Source organism: Taurulus bubalis, assembly GCF_910589615.1.
Source record: "Taurulus bubalis genome assembly, chromosome: 2".
Classification (NCBI taxonomy): Eukaryota; Metazoa; Chordata; class Actinopteri; order Perciformes; family Cottidae; genus Taurulus; species Taurulus bubalis.
The window spans coordinates 38,838,932-38,862,810 of NC_136590.1; the positions used below are offsets into that span (position 1 = coordinate 38,838,932).

The 23,879-nt window shown below is 45.3% G+C and overlaps 1 protein-coding gene across 1 annotated transcript in view; it reads left to right on the forward strand.

The window, feature by feature from the left end:
- LOC306733177 (RNA-binding protein Musashi homolog 2-like) overlaps positions 1-23,879 on the forward strand; it is a gene marked incomplete at both ends in the record, with an annotated part of 216,215 nt that overhangs the window by 165,880 nt on the left and 26,456 nt on the right. The window contains 2 exons of the mRNA XM_079214377.1: positions 5,513-5,627; positions 10,876-10,950. Of these exons, the coding sequence (XP_079070503.1) occupies positions 5,513-5,627; positions 10,876-10,950 (190 nt within the window). The remainder of the gene's footprint in view (positions 1-5,512; positions 5,628-10,875; positions 10,951-23,879) is intronic.

Here is a 23,879-nt window from a genome sequence, read left to right on the forward strand (position 1 = left end):
GATCTTACGTTGTATAAATCACCCCTGGACACGCTCGGTTATAGCAATAGCATGAACCAGCTATCACTATGTTAAAGGAAATTTCTGCAGAGAGAAACTGAAGTCTCTGGGTGTTGAAAATCTCTTTTGAAAATCTCTTTTTTCTAAAGTTAAATCTTAAACAGTGTTTGAACATCAATTGCCAAATAAGGAAGAAGGACCACCCTTCAGAGGCGTTTCAGTCCCTCATGGAGTGCTGCCGTACAGGTTCTGGACTGTAAGTAATTGGATGTTTACCCTTCATTGAAGAAGGAAAGCTTTGAGGGATGAAGGAGGTGGAAAATCCACTACTCACTCTGCACTCCAGGACATCCCATAAAAGATACACGATGTTGAGATCTGCTGATGAGGAGGTGATGGAAGCCATTTGCCGCCGACCTGATGGTCATGGCATCACTTTTGAATGTGCCTCTCGGTGCGTTTGGAGACAATATCATCTCGTTATATAGAAACATGCCAGTGGAACAGTTTTGGCACCACAGGGTGCTACCTGGTCCTTACAATGACCCCACATTCCTTAGCTTTTACATAAGCATGCAGAGATATCATCAGGCAAATTGACTGCGGTGAGATAGCGTTATTATACATCCCCATTCTTTTATGAACCATGAATACAAGCGTTTCAAAATGGAGGGTCTGCGGCAAATGCCCTCTTTATAAAATACATGACATTACAGCTTTTGTTTTGACTGGTTCACAGAGGCATTAAAGTGACTCGCCACCCAAAATCTATCTCTTTAGTGTCAGATATTGACCCCTCGGAGGCTAATGAACCGATAATGGAGAACAGAGGGCGATATTCACAAAAACATGCTCAGGCTAAAAGTAGCTGCCAGTTACGAGAAACTTTTGATCTGAGTATTTTACCTCCAAAGGTAGGTGCTAAGGCTCAGTGAAGTGAGAAGTAATCCAGATGACTCCCAAGTTATTAAGATCTGCTCACAATCAGATAGCTGCTGCATGTAATACCTTTTAAAATACTTTTTTTAATGCTGCAGAGTGATACAATCCCAATTGGCTCACCGCCCCCCAAAACAAAACAGTATGTCAAATGTATTACAACGGAAATTTAATTAAACAAATGAAAAGCTGGTTTTGGAGCCATTGATGGATTTTTTTTTGGTAAAATTTGAGCCATATGTAGAAAAGTATGAATACCATGTATACCATATTTTAATTTGTTCCGTGCATAGCACCTCCCAACCAATTATTGTAGACATAATGAGTACGTTTGTCCAGGAAACATGATGTCATCCAACTAACAGGGTCAACCCCATCCCTTCTCTTATGTCTCTTACTTAGGACCTTTTGGAATCATTCACGACTCTTGCAGCAAAATCCAATTTCCATCAATAGATTCAGTAGTTCAAGTCCAAACACTCGTATCTTCAAAAAAAATAGGAATCCTTCAGCACGACCCCGTCAAGCAGGCATGTAAGCACATGCCATCCTTCTCGTAAGGAACAGCTAAAGGATATATGTTTTTAAAAATCACAGTTTTAACTTGCTCACTGAAATCAACCACTTGTGAGAAGCCTTTTCATTGGGACAGTAATCCCACACCGCTGCGCCTGATATTGTGCATTCAGAGCCGTGACATTTCCTAACTATGCAGTCTATGTGTTTTGACTGTTCATCTGGGAGTGGGCGCTGGAGTAAATTAATCACGCCGTTTGCTTTCTTCAGTCTGCCAGTCAACTGATGGAATCAATTCACGAGTGAAGCTAATAGTAGCCGTACACCTCCCCCTCTACGCACTCACTCACTCACTCACTCACTCACTCACACACACAACACTCGTCCCTGAAGGACAGCCATCGTCAGTCCATCCCGCCCACACCTTTCTGTTATACTGACAAGGTTAATATGTATAGGAGGTGTATTGGAAAGGTGGAGTGCCCCTCTGCTCTGCATCGTGGGGTTTGTACATTAAAACAATCGCAGTTGTTTTGCTCTCTTCATCTTCAATGGGCTGTACGACATACGGCACTCTTCAAGTAGGCTAGTCACTCTGTGTGCATACAGTATGTGCACTTCATCATTTCAATATCAAGCTTGGTTATTGGCAGAGAGAGAATAACAACCTCAGAAAGTCCCGATTTCATAACCAGAACAAGACAGCAGCAGAACGAAATGAAATATTCTGCAGTGACACTGAAATATTTGAGTTTCGACGATGGAGGTGGCATGAAATGTATCACTGATTTATCGTATTGCTTTTTTGTCTCACTCTGAATTTTCAAGTTTGCCCAAGGACAGGGGCTGCAAATTAGCTTCAGCATGACCCCTTTATACACGTTTCCCGATCCAACGGTGTTTACACGATACTGTGAGATGCACGAACAAATGAGTGAAATTGATGCGTCTAGAAGTGGGCGTCATTCTAGTTAGACGACTGAAACCAAAACACCACGTTGGTGTGCGTGAGCATCGGTTGTCATCCTACTCTACAGCAGGTCAACATCTGTCTCCATACAGCACGCTTCGTCTTGGGGGTCATTTCCTGTTGTTGGTTTGGATTACTACAAACTGGGCTGCAGGTTGCTTGGACGAGATCCAAATCCCCCCCACCTCCCCCTCCTTTAACCGCTGTATGTGGCTTGTGGAGTCTGAATGACAGCTCCAATCGCTCAAGCTAACACAGTAAAGAGTTCCCAGTAGCGGTAATCGCACCAACAGTATTTCAAGTAACTCACTGAAAAGTTTCTTTTGAACTTCCTTTGAGAGTGGATATAGCCTTGATTGTTTGGCTCTCTGTTTCCCTTTCCTCCTCTGACTCCATCTTGGCTTACAGGCTGACACAAATCTCAAAGATAAGCTATCAACTGCAGTGTGTCAGTGCAGCGGTGGAGGAGGAAAGATCTCGATATATGTCGAGAGCTCGCAGGTTGATGTAACCACACCTTGTCAACCCCTGTGTGGCAGGAATTCACACTGAACAGTCAGCTGCCTTGCATTCTGCCTGTGTGTGTGTGTGTGTGTGTGTGTGTGTGTGTGTGTGTGTGTGTGTGTGTGTGTGTGTGTGTGTATGAGTCTCTCAGATGCACAAAATGATGCAACTTCTAAGCCGGTGAAGGCAAGGCAGGTTAAAGGGGTTCCCCTTTTTCCTTTCTCCAAGGCACAGTGGTGCTCAAACACCTCCATTCACCAAAAGCTTTCACAGCACAATGCTGTGCTGACTTCATAACATCCGGAGTCCTATACAAGTTACACAAGCCCACACTTCACTTGCAGTTAGAGTGATGGCTTGCAAATGTAACGTTTCCCCGCTGTTTGTGGGGCAAAAGGTTCGGTCTGTGAAACTTTCAACGCGGTAAAATTTGAATGCCTGCGTTCGCGACTGCTGAGTCTTCGCAGTGCGCCGTAGTCGACTGTCTCTCCGTCCTCTCTGTTCTTCTCTCTTTGACTCGGTTCACTCTTGAAAGCTCCTCCCTCCCTCCCTCTCTCACACACTCCTGTGTGTTTGAAGCAGGTGAACACCCACATGCTCACACCGCCATAGATCCTGGCTCCTGGCTGTTTTTTTTTTAAAATCCATGACAAGGAGCCCTCTCCCTGAATATCAAAGATCCGCATCTGAGAGCATGTAGACATGACTCACAGCCGGGTCCGTCTCCCTTCCAGCAGGCTACCTGAGCGTCCACCTAGCTAGGACGAGGCTGGGGCCGCCGGGTGGGACGCCGGAGCCGACACTGGCTCTGAACTAGACTATATGTGTCACCCAGCTATGTGAACATGTGTGAAGATCTCAGCGGCATACAGCGGGTTTCCAACGGGCCCGTTTGTCCCGCCCAGTTCCCACATCCGTGCCGGGGGTCATTCCGAAATGACGAGAGCGCCCGTGCTCTCTTCAGCACAATGTCAAACCATTCCCGGCGAGCCAGGAGAGCAGAGTAGCTGTGACAGCTACAAAGTGGCTGAGGGAACTGTGTACTTTAGTTGGTCTGCTTCAAATGAAAGGGCTGCTAACGGCAACAAATCACAGCTCTGCAACGCAGCAACTTTCCCCTCTGTGATAGAAACCTTTTGCATTAGTGTTCCCTCTTCACATTTCTCCCTCTGTGCCAGAGACACAGAGCTTGTTATTACAAACCATTTAGCACAGAAACTTTGTGCCGACGCAAAGTTTCATTTCAGTTTGGCACCGCGCGACGGCACGTCTGCGCGCATGATGGGAATTAGTTTGCGTGCGAATGGTCGCGTGTGTGTGTGTGTGTGTGTGCGTGCACCGCCGGCCTGTCAGAGTCGCGAGCCTATTCGTATGGATGCCGGGGCTGCACCTTGGTCGGCGTGCGCGCAGCACTGGCGCCGCTGCCTGTCTTGTGCAGCAGGCCAGGATGACATGTGAATCGCTGCAGCCGAGAAAGCCCTGCTTAAGTGGAGGCAGTAGGGAGAAGCCGGTGAGAGCCAGGAGGCAAACAGACAAACAGATGGACAGGCTGATGCCAAGCAGGCAGTGGAGCAAATAGATTGTGCAGCATGGTGAACAGACTCAGCCTACCAAAGAACAACCAACAGACACAAGACCATGCCACCCTTGTCAGCCGACCGCGCTTCTCTATAATTCATCGAGATAGGATAGATGCGTGGTAAATAGGACCCTCATCTTCCTCCTCCTTCTCCTCATCTGCCCCTGTCACATCCCTCATTTGATGTGTGGTATGTAGGAGGAGGAGATGTCAGTCTTCGGAGATGGGAAATGAACAAACCAGCATGTGTGAGAACCGGAGAGAGCGATGGGTGCCGCAGGTGGAATTGGACTGCGGGGCACCGGGGACTTCAGCCAGGCAGACATACGCACAGACACACAAGCAGAACCGTAGACACACACTGGGAAAAAAACATATTGAGTTTTTCAAACACTTATTTTTTATTTTTTTGGACCAGCTTCAGATTTTAAACACACTGCCATGGAAAGAGTAAATAAAACGGAGAGATTTTGTAAAGAGAGATTATTGCTTTTGAGATTATTCTGTGTTTGGATTAAACAAAGACCTGCCGTTCACAAAGAAACTGGACATACTGCCACACAGTGGGACTGCGGTAGCGGCATTGCAGAGCAGGGCTTCTCCTACCTTGATGCCTCAGAAACACTTGGAAAGTATTAAGCTTGTATTTCCCTGAGGCATCGGGCACATGCTCACTGGAGCAATAACCTTTGCTTTAATGCAGGAGGAGCATGATTGTAAGTTTTCCTCCGAGACGTTCCCTCCAAAATGCGTGGTGCTCAGATTGACTCGGTCTTGTTTTCCCTCTATGGAAAACATCTAGCGCTGTGCAAGTCAAATAGAAAAACTGCCTTAAAGAGCCGAGACAGCCCTGTCAGATCTGTCTTGTTGTGTACCTACACCGTCTAATGCTTTGTCTCTGTGTGTGTGTGTGTGTGTGTGTGTGTGTGTGTGTGTGTGTGTGTGTGTGTGTGTGTGTGTGTGCGTGTACGTGTGTGTGTGTGTGTGCTTGTCTGTCTACATAGGTAGAATGTAAGAAGGCCCAGCCCAAGGAGGTGATGTTCCCACCAGGTACACGAGGGCGAGCCAGGGGTCTGCCCTACACCATGGATGCCTTCATGCTGGGGATGGGCATGCTGAGTGAGTCACACACACACACACACACACATACATATATATATATTTATATATGACAAGTGATCCATATGTCCTTTTATATAACATAGTTATTTGAAATCTGATGAAAAGGTCAGACCTTGTAAACCTTCTTAAACATAGTTGGTCTTTATATTATGTCAGATATAACTGGAAAATAAAGATATGAAATGTTTTGTAGGGGGAGGCGGGTAATGCCAGACATGCATGACATTCGGTCAACAATTTCTACCATATCCATTTATTTTAATTTCATTTTTTTTAATCAACTTATGCAAACTCTCGCCTAGATAGCCCCATTAGGTGGGCACTGCCCCTAATTAGGCGGCTCAGAGGTGTGCCACCGGTGGCCACTGCGGTCTATTTCTGGTGGAGTCTGGTACAGGCGGCCCCCGGGCATATAGGAGCAGACCAGCACATTAGCAGGCTAAATGAAGAGGAAAATTGGTGTAATGTCATATTAAGGATTCATCACTGTGCCCCCCTTAATGGGTAATGAAGGGGACACACATGTCAGGGAGAGATCTCATCTACAGGGACCTCAGCTGCTGGCCCACCCCTCATCATTACCATCCAGCCCATGCCTGTGGCCCTTTTTATTTAACACTCTTGCACTCTCCCCCCTCTCTCTCCCTCCCCACCCGCCCACCGTCTACTACCTATCTACCCGTCTTGTCTGTCTTTCTGTCTGTCTTTCGATCTCTCTCTCTCTCCGTCTGTCTGTTCACATTTCCTATGCATATAATTTGTATGTGCGACCCGACCAAATGGATTTGCCCTCGCATGAAAGATTTATTTTTTTCTCCCCCTTCAAAAGCAGAAGAGACATGCCGCTGATTGTAAGAGACTCGTTTTGCCGCGCAAGGGCCCCCCTTCCCCCGTCGCCTCAGGTGCAAGCGGAACCACATTCATGCGTTTGTATCTGTACCAGGAAACGTAACGCTCGAATCGGCTTTGAAGGTCGATAGCAAGTCATAGCTAGGTGCTGCTTGTTTTGCATTGACTTTTCTGAAAATTGACGGGAACCGGTGATCAAATATTGAGCTTCAGGATCTTTTTTTTTTTGTTAAACAAGGAAAATGAAGGGGCCGCAAATAAATTCCCGATATTATCTATCTATTCACCTATTGGTCTCCATTTATTTAAGTGTCAGGCTCATTCCAGGTTCGACTTTGAGGCTGATTTATACAGATGTTTGTGGTATAAGGGTTAAAAAGACTGGACAAGCGCTTGTGTCAGCTTTATCCATATAAGTCGCTCACTCCCATCTCATCTGTTCGAATTATTTAACAAGCACAGTGAACTTTTCGGAAGTTATCACAGACTAATGCGTCCGTGAAGAGGACAGCACCGCCCTCCCCCCCTCTCTCTCCATGGGGAGACAGCAGGCAGAAAGGCAGTGATGTGTTCATGTGAGAATATTAACAGCCAACTTGTTTGGAGACACTCTTATCTAAATGAAATTGGAACAAGCGAAACATTCCTTTATATAATTTGCATTTAGAAAAAAGGGGACCCTAGGCTCATTATTTAAGAAAGTGTAAGCTCCTTTTGTGCCAAATCTCATTAAAGCCATCCCCAGCTCCTTTGTTTACTGCCTCTAATCGAGGCATTTATCTTTATTGTGTTGCGTCCGATGTATGTTTGCTGAAATTAATACACATTTGAGCCGGGGCGAGGTATGGGTGTACCAGATGGATAATTGATTTTAAAGTGAATCAGAACTGTTGAGCCATAAAATAGGTACATTAGCATGCATATTAATAAGGCAAATAAGAGCACTAAGAGGCCGCCGCCAGGGTAGACACGGTGGCAGGCTTCATTTAGTGAAATGGCAGGAAGCATGCTGGGTTCTCCTCTTTCTTTCTTCTTTGTTTCCACGCTCTTATTTGCATGCACATACTCAGGATTCCATAAGATAGTAGCTTAACTTAGCATGTATCTTGATCCACTTTCCCGACCATTTCATATTTCCCTCTACAGCCCTCTCCTTTTACACTCGCAGCGGATTCTTCAGTTAGTAATGTGAAACCCATTGTAATTCAGTGCATCAGACGGAAAGGAAGTGGTTTCGCCTTTTCAGAAAATGTTGAAGTAAGGGAGTATGAGGAGCTGCGGTATCTAAGCCAACAATTTTAGTTTGCCATTTATTCTGTTTTGACAGTAAGACAGTATCAAACACATAATATCCAATATTTTGCAGTCGGTGATGGCTTTTCATTGTATCATATCACAGTTATTTTCCGACCAAACAAACAGTGCGGGGCTGTGTGAAAGCTATCCATCTGTAACTTCCTGGTGATGACTTCTCATCAGCAGCTGATGGAAGATTTCTTTTTTTTTTCTTCCTTTCATTTATTTATTTATTTTTCTGCTGTTGCCTCCATCCTACTTCATCCATACCAGGTTAAGGCTCCTCTCACCGCCTCTCTGGGTTGCATTTCTTTTTGTCTGCGAGAGCGGGGAAGAGGGTCTGGGAGAGGCATTTTCCCATTGGGTCAGGAATAAATTGAACTTTTTCATGGACAGCAAACACTGATTAGATATTTATGACCAAGGTCAACCTTTCTGATTCCAGCTGGCACAGGCTCTGAGGCATACAGAACGGAGCATCTACACACATGCTCACACACGCGCATAAGCCTGCACACACTCAACGCACACACTCAAACAAGGCGTGCACGCAAAATGTGTTTTGACGCCTTCATATTTACCGTATGCTCTCTCTTCGTCCGGCAGTGTGTATTGGAACAAAAGTTACAATTAAAATGTGACTGCAGACAATTATTATCATGCTAATATATACTGTATCCAACGAGAACCGAGGACACCAAAACCTGAACGAGATTTCGGAGGTCTGTTTTCGGAGGTGTAATTTACACACAGTGAAGAACGGGTTATCAAGGTTGGCTCCAGTGACTCATTCCTGGCCTAAAGGACTTCCTCTTATTAGGCAATTTAGTCCAGACTTATGGTCGAAGGTGATAATAGCTCGAGGAAAACAGATAAAGACTGAGACATATACCATAATTAGAGGGTTAATTATGTGTATTTTACCTTTTGATGGGGCTCAAATTCTCGCCGACTCTCACACATGCTCACCCGCCCCGCTCTTCTCAAATTTCTTTGCTTTGCTCGTATCCCGCTTCCGAGCCGCCTGCTCCCTCACAACCCGTTTCTCAATATGTCGCCCACAGCTGCTTCTGTCTGAAAACTGTCCAGCTAATTAACTGGTGGGGTCTGTGGTTGTAATAAGAATCATGACAGCAGATGAACAATACATCTGCTACTCTTAAATTTTTCTAATGACACTGGGTCCTCTTCTGGCCTCGTTGTAACTCCGCATCCATCCAGGGACGGCACAGCTCCTAAACAAGCCTGTGTCCTCACACAGACTTTGACTTTGGTTTACAGATGGCAATTTGGAGTCACATTTTCCATCCTGAGGAAGTTTCAAAATGCATTGGTTGTGGTTGAATTTCCCTGAGTCTCCAGTGCTGGTTTAACACAGATGCATGCGCTTATTCTGTATATAGCTGCTCCTAAAATGTTTCTGTGACTTGGTTATTAACTTCTTGTACGAGAAATACACCCCCATAAAAGGCCAAATCTACAATTAACATTTCACCAATCTCTTTTGTTAACCTCCTAAATGAATTCCTAAATATTTTCTGGTGCTTTTAATTTGTTTTATAATTGTGGCGGTCAGAGCCGTGGACCAGAGAGAGACTTCTCTAGGCCTGTTGCCTCTAACATGACCAAATATTACAGACAAACTAAAATAAACAAACCACTTAGTGGGACATTTGGGAAATTCTCTAGACCACTAGTTTAGGGCAGTGCAGTTGTCACTGCATGGTGATGGACAGGAGGGGTGCTCTTTTTAAGCCTGAATGCACGGCAAAAAGGACGAGGGAGAGGCTGCTGCACTGAATGCACAGACCAGAACACACAAATACGCACACAAAAACAACACATTCGATTTGAATTTGATACCATGTATCCCTTATATAATTTTTTGTAGCATTACATACGCTAATGTTTATGTACCCTGGTAACTCCTGAGTTACTGACTAGAAGATAACAAGTTACTTTTACATCCAGCTTTAATTAACCGGTAAACCTTGTGTCAACCAGCAAAACAATGCCACAACACACAGAGGACTTTCCCACTGGAGGTGTAAATGAGGAGCGCTGATCACTTCCTTGCCCACGGCATCTTTTTTTAGCAAGCGGCATCCAGCCATATTAACACATGGGCCTTTTTTCTTCTATGCGCTGAAGACGCACCGAACATAAACAGACCGCAACGTCATTTCAGGGCTACGGCTGTAAAGTGTTATTACACCGAGCTATAAAAATGTCTGAAATCTTGTGGTTGAATAAAAACGCAGTATACATTTGACGGTAAAGAAGAAGGGGATCAAGGATTGGGTTTGAACCCTTTTTAAGGACCAGCACCAAATTTGGCTCCGGGTTTTGATGCCCGACCCTCATGAAGATCTAACCCCCGATGAATAATGGGCATCATCATAAAATGTTAAAAACCTCTTTCTATTACCTGCCTTGAGGCTCCTGTTGCAGTACTCTCAGTGTGTTAAAATATAATATAATTAAACAGGATATTGATCCATGAAGGGAAACTTGCTTTTAAAGGAGTTGTGTAAATTATGCGCTGTAGGAAAAACAACAAGAGCAGCAGAATTAAGATTGGCGGTTAATGTAATTGTGACAGGTGACCATTGATTGAGAGCAGGGCTTGTTGTCAAACTGCACATCCAGCCAATACAATCGAGTTAACAATCTACCATCAACATTATGAGCCGTGAATACATGCTGCCCCTTCAGTGGGCTTAGAATAAATCACGTCTCGCTTATTGCCGTTTTGCTTTTCTTCAAACAAAGCATGCTCATAATACACACAAGACTTTGTATAGGAAAAGTACTGTTCCGAAATGTATCACTTAATCCTAACTATGTCATATTTAATGTGTGGATCATTGCAGTGTCATATTTCGGGATTTTGAGTGCAATTAGAATTTGCTTGACAACATGAGAACATTTTAGTATTCTGGGACTCCCAGCAGTTCTAAAGCCAGCCTTTCCAGATTTGTTTCCCCCTCAAAGTGGATAAGTAGCTATATCCCAGTGTTTGTCTGTGTGTGTTGGTATCACATCTGTTTGCAATACTTCTCTCCTCATCTCTTTTTAATTTCCTCCCTCTCTTTCAAAGGCTACCCTAATATTGTGGCAACGTACGGCCGCGGATACACTGGATTCGCACCCAGCTACAGCTACCAGTTCCCCGGTGAGTTAAAGCCTTTTTTTTTTTTTTTAAAGATATCAATGTTGCAGCTGATTTCTGTCTCGCACTCTCCAGCACACTTGCATATACATGCACAAAAACGAACACACACATACACTTTGCACGCGCACACACAATCACTCATCAATATACAAGTCAGTCACCAAATAATCTGCAGGGTTATACGTTTGTTACGTGTGTGGATTTCTCAACGAGGTTTTGAAAGCTGACGTATAGTGAAGTGAATTGCCTCCTTTTTATCCAGACACTTGAACACCACCATGACCGAATGTCTAAAATGGGGGAAGTTCTTCGTTTCCCGTGGGCCCCAATGTATGCAAATTCATCTGTGGAGAAGCCGAGAAATAAGCGACGCTTTGTGTCGGCAGATTTTGTATTTTTTTTTTTTTAAACGTGTTTCTTATAATGGAAAATGAATGAAGTCATTTTCTGCATTAAAAGTGTTGACTCAGAGTGCCGGGCTCCCTAATGGAGGTCCAAATGGGAGGCGTGCAGTTTGCTGGTGAGCAGCTGTACCTGTCGGCTGCAACAGGGCCTGTGGCTCCGTGCCGCCTCGCTTAGACAGCCATCCTGGCAATTTCATGCCTTATTTAAGGACTTTACACATACTTTGTTTGCCGTGCCAGACATCATTCCCTCCACTGATGAGACGGAATGGGAAATATCTGACAGCAGCTCAGATCTCTGTAATATCTTTTGCGATAGAATAGATTCAGGAATGGTAAGGCAGGAGGTCCAGCTGTGACCGCCTGCAGATCGGACACATGCTGGATGTATACCTGACCACAACAGTATTTGACAGAAGAAATGAAATGGCACCTACTTATCAATGTGGGCGGACGTGCGTAGCGTACAAATGTGGGAGTTAAGCCATTTTTGTCTGTCTTTTTTTGTTTTTATGGAATCATTTTGAAGTACCTAATTGATATGGATGTGAATCACATGATATGGATGTGAATCACATGATCAACACTGTACTTTGTTTTTTTGTGTTGCATACACCTAAGATGATATTCAGAATGAGTATAGTTTTTTTGTTCCATCCTTCTTGTTCTTTGAAATCTACCCAAAAAGTTTCTGATCTTGGATTTCACAGACGGAGAGAGAAGAGATTGAAATGGAAAAGGAGCGATCAGTGTTTATTCGGTAGTAGTAATTCTAGTTACACATGGATTTTTAAAATGTTTGCTGTTTAGGACAAATTAAGGAATATCACCTTCCCCGAGGCAGAATGTATGATCCTGTCCATGTTAAACTCAATTTAAAGAGTTTGATAAAGCTGTATGATTAAAACAGCCTCCTCTGGGCTCGCTCAACTCTTGACAGGGTAATTGGAATTTTTTAATGTATGAATCAAACTCCTTTTCCAAATTAAATAACCTTAGGCCAAATATTGACTGGTGTCCTTCCTTACTGAGATGTGGAAAGCATCCTCAATTTAAGATCAAAGGCTTTTTCCTCAGTGAACAGAACCCCCGCTGAAACACTCCCATAAATAAATGGAGCTGAGGCCAGGCACGCTGGATCCAAGAAGCATAAATTGTGGGCAGCATTTCAAGGCTTTTTTACACCCAGGAAACCTCAGGGGTCTACTGTTAACAGGCCGAAAAAAATGGTTCGGCAATTGTCCAATTGTCAAGATAAAACGGTGATAAAACATTGGTCAGTCATGAAACACTGAATTAAGGAAGAGAGCTCAATAAGATATACACAGAAAAAGAGAAACCAAAGCTGACATCCCTGCAGCTGAAACAGAGTTCAAGTGTAGAAAACGGAAGCTAAAAGATGGGGAAAAAAACAGCAATCAGTGAAGTCAGTTAGACTCAAAGCTGACACCAGCTCAGCGGCTGTTAAACAGTATCTGACAACGTAGCACTCTGGCCCCTGTGACACTCCCAATTAATTCCAACATTGATCACAAAGTGCCTTTGATATCGATCGCGTGCAGTATGTTCCTATGTGTCTGTATTTGTGCCGTGAGTTTCTCACAAAATGATGCCATCATAGCACAGACATTACTATTTAATGCACTTAGAGACCTTCACATATTACTGATGTAAATCAGAGCATCCTCTATCTGTCAAAAAGTCGCCCATGCAGGCGAACACATATCGGAGCATTTCCTCAGAGGGACAGTGGTATTTATCTGTATTTATACTAGTAATTACTGTGATATGTCTTTCTGGGGACGACAACCGGTTCCTAAAACCAGACTGAACACTGTCAACAAATGTTTCTCTGACACAGTTAGTGTAGTTTACACACAGTAAGCATGTTTTAGTCATTTCATAATGTGACGTGCATAAGGACACTAATTCATGCCACAACAATGGAGGTGGCAGGGTAGCTGCGTGACACATCTGCTGACAACGGAGAGCAGTAATGCAGGCGCAGTTGTGCCAATAAAATAGGGGAAGAAGAATGCTGATGTTAACAATGCAGATTTCACAACATAAAAAAAGGGCTTTACAAATGTTTACCGAGGTAGAACATACAACTAAACTGAATACAGTTTAGCTTGATTAGAAACGCCCAATGGAAACAAAACCGTGTTGGGTTTGAAAAATAAAAAAATGGCCTCAAAGCAACTTTAATTACAGAACAAAAATGCAGGCAGAATGTTGTTGAAAATATGAGAAAATAGGCGAGAAGTTCAACAACATAAGCCCCGTAAATCATTAGTCTACTACACATTTCTGGTTGTACTTATTGGGCAGAAATGTAGTTTTTGTGCATGGAACCGATCGCTCTACGGAATGCATCCGTTCTGATACAGTAACACCACGAGGAATGATTGTTGGGTAAAGATGTCTCCTTTGATTTCTGCTCAGTTTCGAGCTGTATTTTACATGCGCCGCTGTAATCACACGCTGTTTACCTTCTGGCGGTGTCGTTACAGCATTATGCTCCAACTAAAGCTGGATATGAATTTCAAAGATGATGCTGCATACTGCGTGTGTAGTGACAATCAAGAAGGCAGCAGTGTTTTCCATAACCTCAGAATTCTAAATGCTAAGGTGGTGTAACAAATCATTAGCAACATCACAGGATGTTTTTATCCTTCCTCATCAAAGCTTTCGCCATGGTGCGTATAATTACTTACTATGTTTAAGTTACACATTTCCCTCAGCTTCACATTGATGTGATGGAAGTCGGGTCCGTCTCTTCCCGGAGACTTGAAACGCAATGATGCACATTGACTCGCGGCAGCCGGTGTCTGTCTGATCCCGTTGCGTTGGGGGGGAAATAAAAAAATGTCAGGATGTTTTCTCCGATTGTGCTGTTGCACATTCAGGACTTTGGCGCTGGTATTGTCAGAGTCAAATGAAAACAAGAGGGGGCTGTAATGTATGCATGTAAATGTGACATGTGATATGCGAGCGCTGTCACGTTTCAGTTTCCTGCGTGGTTGTGAATTCCCCCGCTTTCACGATGAAGACCCCTGGACTTGCTGTCGTCGTGTGATTTGGGGAGAAAATAATGCTAATATTTCTGACACTTTCACTCTCGAGTTGCGGCCGGATCTCCATATTCATATCCAGTCCCCCCGCGCAAGCTCACTTATGAATTGAGCGCCGTCTTTGCTCTAACCAGAAACAAAAAATCCTCTGCACGCTTCATAAAAAAAAAAAAAAAAGATGTGGCGAACCCTGTTTCCCAGAGTAGTGTTAATCAAGCTGATTGACATCATTTGCATAATTGAGGTTAACTTACTGGAAAAGGGGAACACAGTTAGCAACACGCTAAACCCGTCCTGTGACAGGAGGATACTTAAAGGGGAGATTCTGTAAAATGTGAATACACAGACGTCGTATCGTTGTGCTTCTGAGCTATTGTGACGTTTCACCTTCCTTCTATGTCGTTCCAACCATGAATGAAATACTGCTTTTAAGAAATATCCACATTCGCTCAAAGAAGACTTGAAAGCAACATCCACGTGGAACAGCGCTCCGCTCACGCTGGATGGCAGCCGGGGCAGGAATCAAAGCTCGACTTAAATTATCCGACTTCAGAGCGAACGTTTATCGGGCTACAAAGGAGCAAACTGTAATTGAAAGCATCTTTGAATCAAAAACGAGGTACAAAAGGACTTCGCTTTGATTCCTATCAGGCATTATAAGAGTGCGCCATTCCCGAGCTCCTGCCGTTGAAAAACGGCTGGACAGCACAGATTTCCCGATAGCTTCAACTAGGAACATTCAAAAGTTTCGTTGAAATGAAGATCCTCGGCTCATGTTTGTGGTGGTGGGAGCGAGAAACGCGTCTGTCCTCGTTTTGAGCCGACTGACATCCGCTTTACTGCGTCCATGATTTCATGGCATGTCTGTTTTATTAATAAAATACCCTATGATTGTTTGTGTACGTAGAGGTACCTCATGGATGAGATAATGTTTTCCTTACTGTAACCCAAAGCTCAGCTGGGAGTATTGCTTCGAAACAGAGAAAACAGGGGCTGACAAAGCACGGGGAATACTACTGTACATTATTCCCGTTTCTATGCAACCGTCTAATTAGCATTAGAAAGCTGATAAATGTGCCATTGTATTATTCAAACCGCAGCCCCCAGGGGAACATCCCGAGATGTGCCGCATTTAAAGCATGAGGTGTCTCGTTTGGAGGACCTTGCGTGATTAAGGCGTCGGAAGCCACATTTAAAGCAGCATCTTATTCGATCACGGCCCTGCAACGCATTGAGCTGTCGTCTTTGTGGAGACACCACGAGACTCCATAAAGTGAAAGGTCCTTGTGTTCACTGTGCATATTAAAATGCAAATGGCTCGAAAGGGAAAATCGCAATAAGTGCACGTTAAGCGTATGCGCTGTAATTTATGTACAGTATAGTGTCTGCCAGTGGTGGTGGCAAATATGGAGGCGAGGTTTGAGAGTGGTGGTGTGCTCCGTTGTGTGTATGATGTATGTATGCATGGTTGTCTGTATGAGGGGTTATGTAATTAAAAAAGAAAATGTAGTGTGCATATGTGCATTATGCATTTGAGTAAGCTGTAGAAGTGAACACCAAAAGCCGAGGGAGACACCGCTGATGCATTCATATTGTGCTTTCTATTGTTAACCGGTCTTGTATCCGTTCCTTTTATTCCACGCACATGAATGCAGAGTAGAACGCGCACACACACACACACACACACACACATACAGGGAAGCTGCATGTATACAAAAGGCTGAGATGTGTATGAAGGGAAGAGGCAGAGGTGGAGGGACTTAACCAGGGGCTTCTCTCCAATCTCTCCTGTCTTCCTGTGCGACTCGCTGCCTCCCACAGCCGTGCCCTCAGAGCCTCCCCTGGCATAAATGACCATTATGGCTCCATTAGGGGTCGCTGGTAGGAGGTCATTATGCTACAGTGAAAAAAAACAGGGATGAACATGTCAGTGGGGTCCCATCAGGGGAGAGTCACAGACTGAGTGAGAGAAAGACATAACACTCCGTCATCCAGCCCCTCCAGATGTCATGACAGACAAACAGCAATCCAGGTCCAGTGAGTCCGCCTCTTAAGTAGTAAAAGAATAGAGAGAAAGAAGGATTAAGGAGGGCAATGAGAACTGGTAGCAAGTTACATATATATGTATATATATAGTGTTAGGTTGGTTGGAGTTGGATCGATTGTTTTTTCTGTGTTTTACTTGTCGTGCTGCCACCATTCTAGTTTTGTCACGCGCTTCATCCGTGTCTGATCTGTTTGCCCATCAGATAGGAAATGTGGGTTAGCGCGGCGGTAGCCCGGTCATCCCTCTGTGTCTCCAACTCCACAGACCTGCCATGCCTTAGACACAGCAGTTCACCGCCTCCTGTCTAAGTGACAGAAATACACCACTTCAACAGCCTTCAATCGTCCTGATTCAAGTTACTTAACCCCTACTTGCTTGTGGAATAGTGTATCTGGCTGTAATACACATTAAACATGTAGATGAAGATGTTTTTGTTTTCTTCAGAAAAGAGACATTTTGCATCTGTGGTACCAGTTTGGATTGTCCTCCTCAAATGCAGGACAGCGTGGGTTGGAGGTTGAACCTGTAAAATGTGAATGTTGCTTGATGTAGCTGTAAATAACAGTGAAACAATGGCGGCTGACCTTTTGGCCCCTCGTTTCCTGTAGGAAGAGAACGTACAGCTATAGAGTGCAGCTGTACTCTCGGTAGGGGGTCCATAGGGAAAGAGAGCTGCTGACCTGTGCAATTGGTACGATAGTGACTGTTCCTGGCGGCTGCATGCCCCTATAAACTGGGGCAGAGCCAACCAAGCATATGATAAATGCACCAGAGGTCACAGTCAGGGCATCGGCCTGAGCCACCAGTTAGCCTCCCAGGGTTTAGCAACCTTCTGCTGTCGGATGGAAAGGTGTTGACGTGGATTATTTAGAGACTTTTTCAAGTAGCTTCTGCAAGGCCGGGGGTTAAGGACGAGAAGGAAGTGCGGTGATGGGTCTAGATTCATGAGACAAAGATCCTCTGTGGAGCCGAAGTGAACGCGGAGAATCAACGGGCAAACCTTTTCCGATGTTAACACGGTGTTAAAGCAAACTCTTGCAGCTCCTTTTCATAGAAAAGGCCCTCAGGCGTCGGAGGTCTTTTCTGTAAATCTTCTCACGCAATGTTGCCATCAAAGATGAACAAAAAAATTGATTTACATGCAGCTTAAACGCTGATTTCAAGAGCTCTGCTCCGTTCATCTCAGCACAGGCATCTCCAAATGCAGAAGTGCAAACTGGCATTGCTCCAGCGCCACTGCAGCCCGGTGGATCCAGAGAAGGCATTGCATCGACGTTGACCCTAGTGGTCCCGCTAATTAAAAGTGAGGAAGGTGCCGTTCGAAACTTTCTGTCCAATGGAGCTCTCTTCTCGCTGGCTACAGTTCATTACTTCCTATGTGGATGATGATGTGGTCTGGGACGCCATGTGCGGTCATTATCAGCGGATCTGAAGCTCTCTTAAGTATTCAGACGTCTTACACCTCCCATTCCAGCACAATAAGTACACCGCTTCTTGGCTACGGGGCTGGAGCAGGTGGGGGGAAAAAAATCACTGGCCTGAGGCTGATGAGGCGCTTATCAGCGTCCTGGGTGCATGCAACATTGTCCTCCATAAGTACATTTGTGTTTTTACGGCACTCGTGAGACATGGCGGCGGCGGCGGCACACACAGAACAGTGCTATCGGTAGAATGGCTCTCCGTTGAGCTCGAGTTACACAGCAGATTGTTCCTTAGATCCTGTGACCATCTCTCTACACGCTGGGTGAGCCGTGACCCCAGCAAGTGGTCCCACAGGCCAGAGTGAGTGCTACAGGGCTGGAAGCAGATGGCCCTCCTGATGCCACACTGACTCACAGATTGACTTTAATTGCCCGGTCTGATCATTAGCCCAATGGGTCTGCGGAGGCCGGGGCACTCCATGAGTCGCAGGGCCTTAAAATAGGGGCCTGACGAGGAGCGTCCGCGACCTCACCGCACTCCAAGGACCTCGTACAATGCATCATTCTCTCGCGCTCTCCGGACACGGGCATAAAAACACAATCAAAGACTCTTCAAGGCTGCCCTATGAAGGCAAAAACAAGGTGGAGGGACTTTACCGGGGCCCCCTCTCTCTCTCTCTCTCTCTCTCTCTCTCTCTCTCTCTCTCTGCTTTCCTGTCTGCCTCTCTGACTCACTGTCTCCACAGCAGTGCTGACTGCACACTCTCACACACACACTCACGCACACACACATTGCAGACACTCTGAGCTCCCCAGGCCATGACTCCAGTCCCTGTGACAGTAGTGAGTGTGCTGCTCTGACGTCAGTGGACAGCACTGTATGTCACGCCCTGTCTGCTTCTGGTCCGCTCTCGGATCAGCTCTGCTCTCCACAAGCAGCCCTAAAACTCTGTTCTGCTTCTATTTGCTTTAGTGATCAGAGGGAGACACTGTATAGGCTGTCAATGTACTGTATGTGTTTTACAGGAGAGTCAGTGGACGGAGTCAACAGGTGAAGCAGCACTCCGGCAGCGTGCCCCTCGCTGCTTTTGCACGAGCAGCGGTTTCCTTTATTTATGTTTTGGGGTCATGTTTTTGTTTTTCTTTGGAGATGCACCGTGCGCTGCTCTGTCTGCCCGCTCACGTGTGCACAAAAAGGAGGGGGGGGGTGCAGTCACGTGCACATGCACGTGCGCCTCCTCGGGTGCATGAGCACCTGTCTCCGCTGAAAAAAACAACCCACTGCACTCTGACACAGGCAGCGGTGAAAGGCGGGCTATTTCCCAAAAGTGGAAGAGAAGGCTCACCTCATTTGCCCGGGTCTTAACTCTCCCTAGGACAAGCAGACTCATCCTCTCACACTGAAGCAGGCAAACAGTCTGCCACGGAGACCCACTGTCTCGGTTCCCGTGGTGGGGAAGATGAGCTGCTGCAAGAGGCAGAGTGGCAACGCTAAAGCTCATTATGTCTCGACTGTTGAGCTGCTGGTCTAGAAATGAAACTCGAGCCTCGTAGGCGGCGTCTACCTTTCGGACACTGCTGGCGACCAGCAGGAGGACAGGAAATGGAGCCTCAGACACGGAGTACAATATATGTCTGTGCAAGGGCGCCGGCCTTTTTTTCACGGGAAAATCCAAGCGTCAAACACTTTCATTCCCTCCAGTCTGGTGAATTTATGGTCTTTTATTTATGGAAAGGAAATACAAAATACAGGCTCCAGGGGATCATTTAAAAATATGAGATGGTTTTGCCTTCAAATGTAACTTCTTTAAATGTGCATGTGTATCATTGACCTCTTCATGTCAAGGATAAATAAATACGTTTAATAAATGTATAGACCCCTGCACTTAAATAGTGCATTTTACCACATTTTACCGCGTATCTGCATTCTCTAAAGATTTCTGAGAAGGAAACCTATTCTATTATGATTGTGTTCTCGCAAATGTCTTATTATAATTTTTTCTCACAGCGGCCCTGATACTCCTCCGTAGTTGACGGAGTAGAATCCCGCCTTTCGGCGAAACTAATTCTCCTGCTAATTAGCGGCCGTATTAGAGTTTGAGTTGCTGTGTTCCCTCCAGTCCACCAGACCGCTCTGCCTGCTTCTGTCGAGGTGAAGCCTCAACACCGCTCATTGCTTTTGAGGTTGCATACTGCCCCCTGCTTTACTGGAGGCATAGCTGCATACTTGGGTCGAGTTGCATCTTAGCCGTTCTTCAAAATAAAAGACCTCTGCTACGGGGGTGGGGGGCTACGTCATAGTGCCTGTGAGACCCTGCTCAGTGTCTGCTGCCTCTTGTTTTGATCCCACCCACTGTTCCAGACCTCCAGGCCCAGCAAGTTGGGTAGCTGCTAGGTGTCTACCCGGCTGCCCCCCTCCTTTCCCTCTATCCTCCCATCTCTCCCTCCCGCTGACTGTGCTAATAGCCCTCCAGAAACTCTCATCTTCCATTTCCCCAGTGCACGGACACATGCATATGTATATGAACATGTGTAGATATACTCACAAGCATGGCGCAGAGCCCTCTGCATGCATGCACACCTCCACTCTCTATGTGGAAACATTGTTTTCAGCTCCAGTAATCAAGCGCAGGCCAACGCTGCAGTGCTATTTTTGGGTCACGCCACTCGTTACCCTACTTGCCCCTGGTATCTGGAGCAGTGGTAGATTGTGTAACAGCAGCGCATGGAGCCGGCTAAAATGTAATGGAGTCTGTCAGCGTTTTAACTTGGCTATAAAATCATATTCATGAAATAGTGTCTGCAAAGCGGCCTCGTATTATTACCGACGTTAATACGCTGTTTTTCATGTCCCCTCTACATTAGTCATTCCTACAAAAGCAAGCTGCCACCGATCAGTGCAAATCCACAAACACATATTTAACTTGAATGGTGAAATGACACTTAATGCACTCGCTTCCATTTGAGAGAACCTGAAATTACCCCCCTTCATCATTCATCTGTCCCCTCCACTGCCACCCTCAGGATTGGGAGATGGGCATTAACATGCATAAAAAATTAAGGCTGTTTACTTGGACACTAATGAGAGGAGGCTTAAGTAGTCTAGTTTAATTAGTATGATTGGCTCCACGGGGACCACACAGGCAGGGCCGTAACAACGGATTCGCTCAGAGCTCACAGGACCTTTTCAAACTCTGAGTGTCGGGACTGATGTCAGAGGAGATTGGACTGCAGAGACATGTTGCCTTTACTGATCCCAGGTTGGGAGAGAGCGCTGCAGTTTAAAGGCACTGAAGCAGACCATTACATAAGCACCACTGCAAGGTCAGACATCTGTGTCCTCCCTGTCTGTCTCCCTCTATTTAAGTCACAATCACGAAACCGCCTTGAATATTAGGGTTGTGAACCAAGACCCTATCCCATTTGCAAACCAGTGTCACTGTTTCCAGACCCGAATGGATTTAAATGTTATTTGCCTTATCTATTCTGGCAGATTTCCCCCCCATCCTCCCTCCTTTTTTTTCTGCGACTTATTGTTTCACTCTTCATTCCTTTTCCTTTATCTACTGTGTGTGTGTGGGGGGGCGGGGGGGCTGAGAGGTATTCTGTGGAGGCAGAACGTGTTTAGATCAGTTCTGCAACATGGGAGCCGTTTACTTTTTGCTGAAGTGCATGGGAAGGCGTACAAAGAAGAGGTCGAAAGTGCGGCTGCACTTCAATAAAGAGCCTAGTTTGTCCTCTTTGATGCTATGCCGCCGTGCACTTCAGCTACAAAGAAACGGCGCTCTTGTCACTGAGAATTGAAGTAAAAGACACTGAGCTTTTCCCTGAGCTCTCTACGCCACATCAGAACATCACAGGCGCTCGCTCACTGTGTACAGCTGTGTGATGTGTGTGCAGAGCTGGCAGTTCCAGCGGCTGGAGTTATTTCCAGGTTGAGGGTATTGTGAGCAACATAAAAGAATATTTTTTTTCCCCCACTCATTTTAAATTTGCAATTGATTAATTTAGAGTTGGCCGTTGATGTGGTCGGGATACGCCATGCAATGTGGAAACCGCGAGGCCACTCATTATGCCACTTTTGACAGACAACATACTGAGTATGGAGACCGCACTTCAGCTGAAGGGCTCTGGGTCGAGCCCCCTCTCCAGCAAGAATTCACCCTGCTCAAGTGCCCTTGAGCAAATCACTCGGTGCCTGCTAGCTCCAGCGAGGCTCAAACCACACCTCACCTCTGACCTTCCCTCGGAGACACATTATATCTGCAGCACGGTGACCCAGCGCTCACATGTTTGTGAGGCGCATGCATTCCGAATACGCTGCAACGGTTACGACGGATCAGATGATGTGACTCAGTGTGTCAAACTAATTTTAGAACATGATGATGTCTTGTAAAGGAGCAGAGCACTTCTGCTGCAGCATGGGGGGATTTTTTTCTTCTTCTTCTTTGTGCTTCTGAAAGCTTAGCCAGTTTAAATTTTACCAAGTGTATCTCCTTCCCGGCCTCATCATGTTGTTCAAAGGTATAAGATACGTGGGCAATTACGACCATAAAGCCAGGCTTTGCTGAGCTCTGGGCTCACTCCACTTCTGTAAATGACTTTTTCTCTCCCCCCCCCCCCCCCCCCCCAATTTGAAGCCACAAAGTCTTAATGGCAAAGGATCACTGTGCCAAATAGTTTCATCATTACATACAGAAACCATTACCTTTGGCACAGAAGAACCTCGGCTTAGGCAAAAGGGGACACACACACAGGAACAAAACGCAGACACACCGATCCCACACATACGGTAGCAATGCTGTGTTTGATCATATCAGTAAGCGACAAAAAATGGACCACTCTTATCACACTGTAGAGGTCAGGGGTCATGGTGTTGTAGCGCCAATATGTTAGAGCCCTACCAAGAATAATGCCATATATATATATATATAGATATATATATATATAGATATATATATATATAGATATATATATATATATATATATATATATATATATATATCTATATATATATCTCGCAAGAGACGGGCTTCAAGTAACAAAGGTGACAATGTATGCATCAGACGTCGGGATATCCGGATTTTTAGTCCCTATGGTTCAAGCTCCAACAACACCAGATCCTACAATTCCCAAAATGCTAATTAGACCCTCTCTCTTTTAATATGTAGTCTTCAAGTTCAAGCTGAGATCGCCCTGATAATGATCATCATGCGATGTGAGTAAATTTAATTTGATGTGTGAAATCACCGGAGAGCCCCTTTCAAGAGTGTGGTCAAGTTATGAAACGACCTGACTTCCATAGAGTCCCAAGTTGATGTACAAAAGAGGCACTGCATGTGAGCGCTTGCCGTTTTGCGGCTTCGTCCTATTTGAGTCCTTTGTTTAATCTTTCCGCCGTGGACCGGTTCTATTTCAAGCCCACCGCTTGGCGTCCTGTTCCCCCCCCCCCGCGTGACCTTTTGTGGCGCGTGCACGGAATCCAAACAGAAAGCAGACATGATGCACATGACGAGAGCCATTCGAATGATTGACAAGCAGCACAGCTCTGTTAATCCGGTTATGCTTACTCTGATTAGGACATTGATGCGAGTAAGATAACCCGGTTAAGGTGTTTACATGAGAGTTGCAATAATATGCGTATTGCATTAGTCTGGTTTATAATTGAATTATTGGTGTGCATGCAAATGCTCTTTCTCTCTCTCTCTCTCTCTCTCTGGCTCATTCCCAGAGACCAGTCTCTTTATTCAATGTCGGTGGGGGGGGGGTCTCTGTGTGTACTGTAGGTCTCCGTTGATCAGAGGAGAGGTGAGAGATGAGCATGTGTGTAACAGTTCATATGAAAGCCACCTGGCTCTCTCCAGCGCTGTGATTTATGCCTTTGATAACAGCAAGCCAGAGATGCTTTCAACAACAACAAAGTAGCGCTGAAGGATGACAACAATGGGACACTTGTCAGTCTGGAGATGAAAAGATGTCTTGC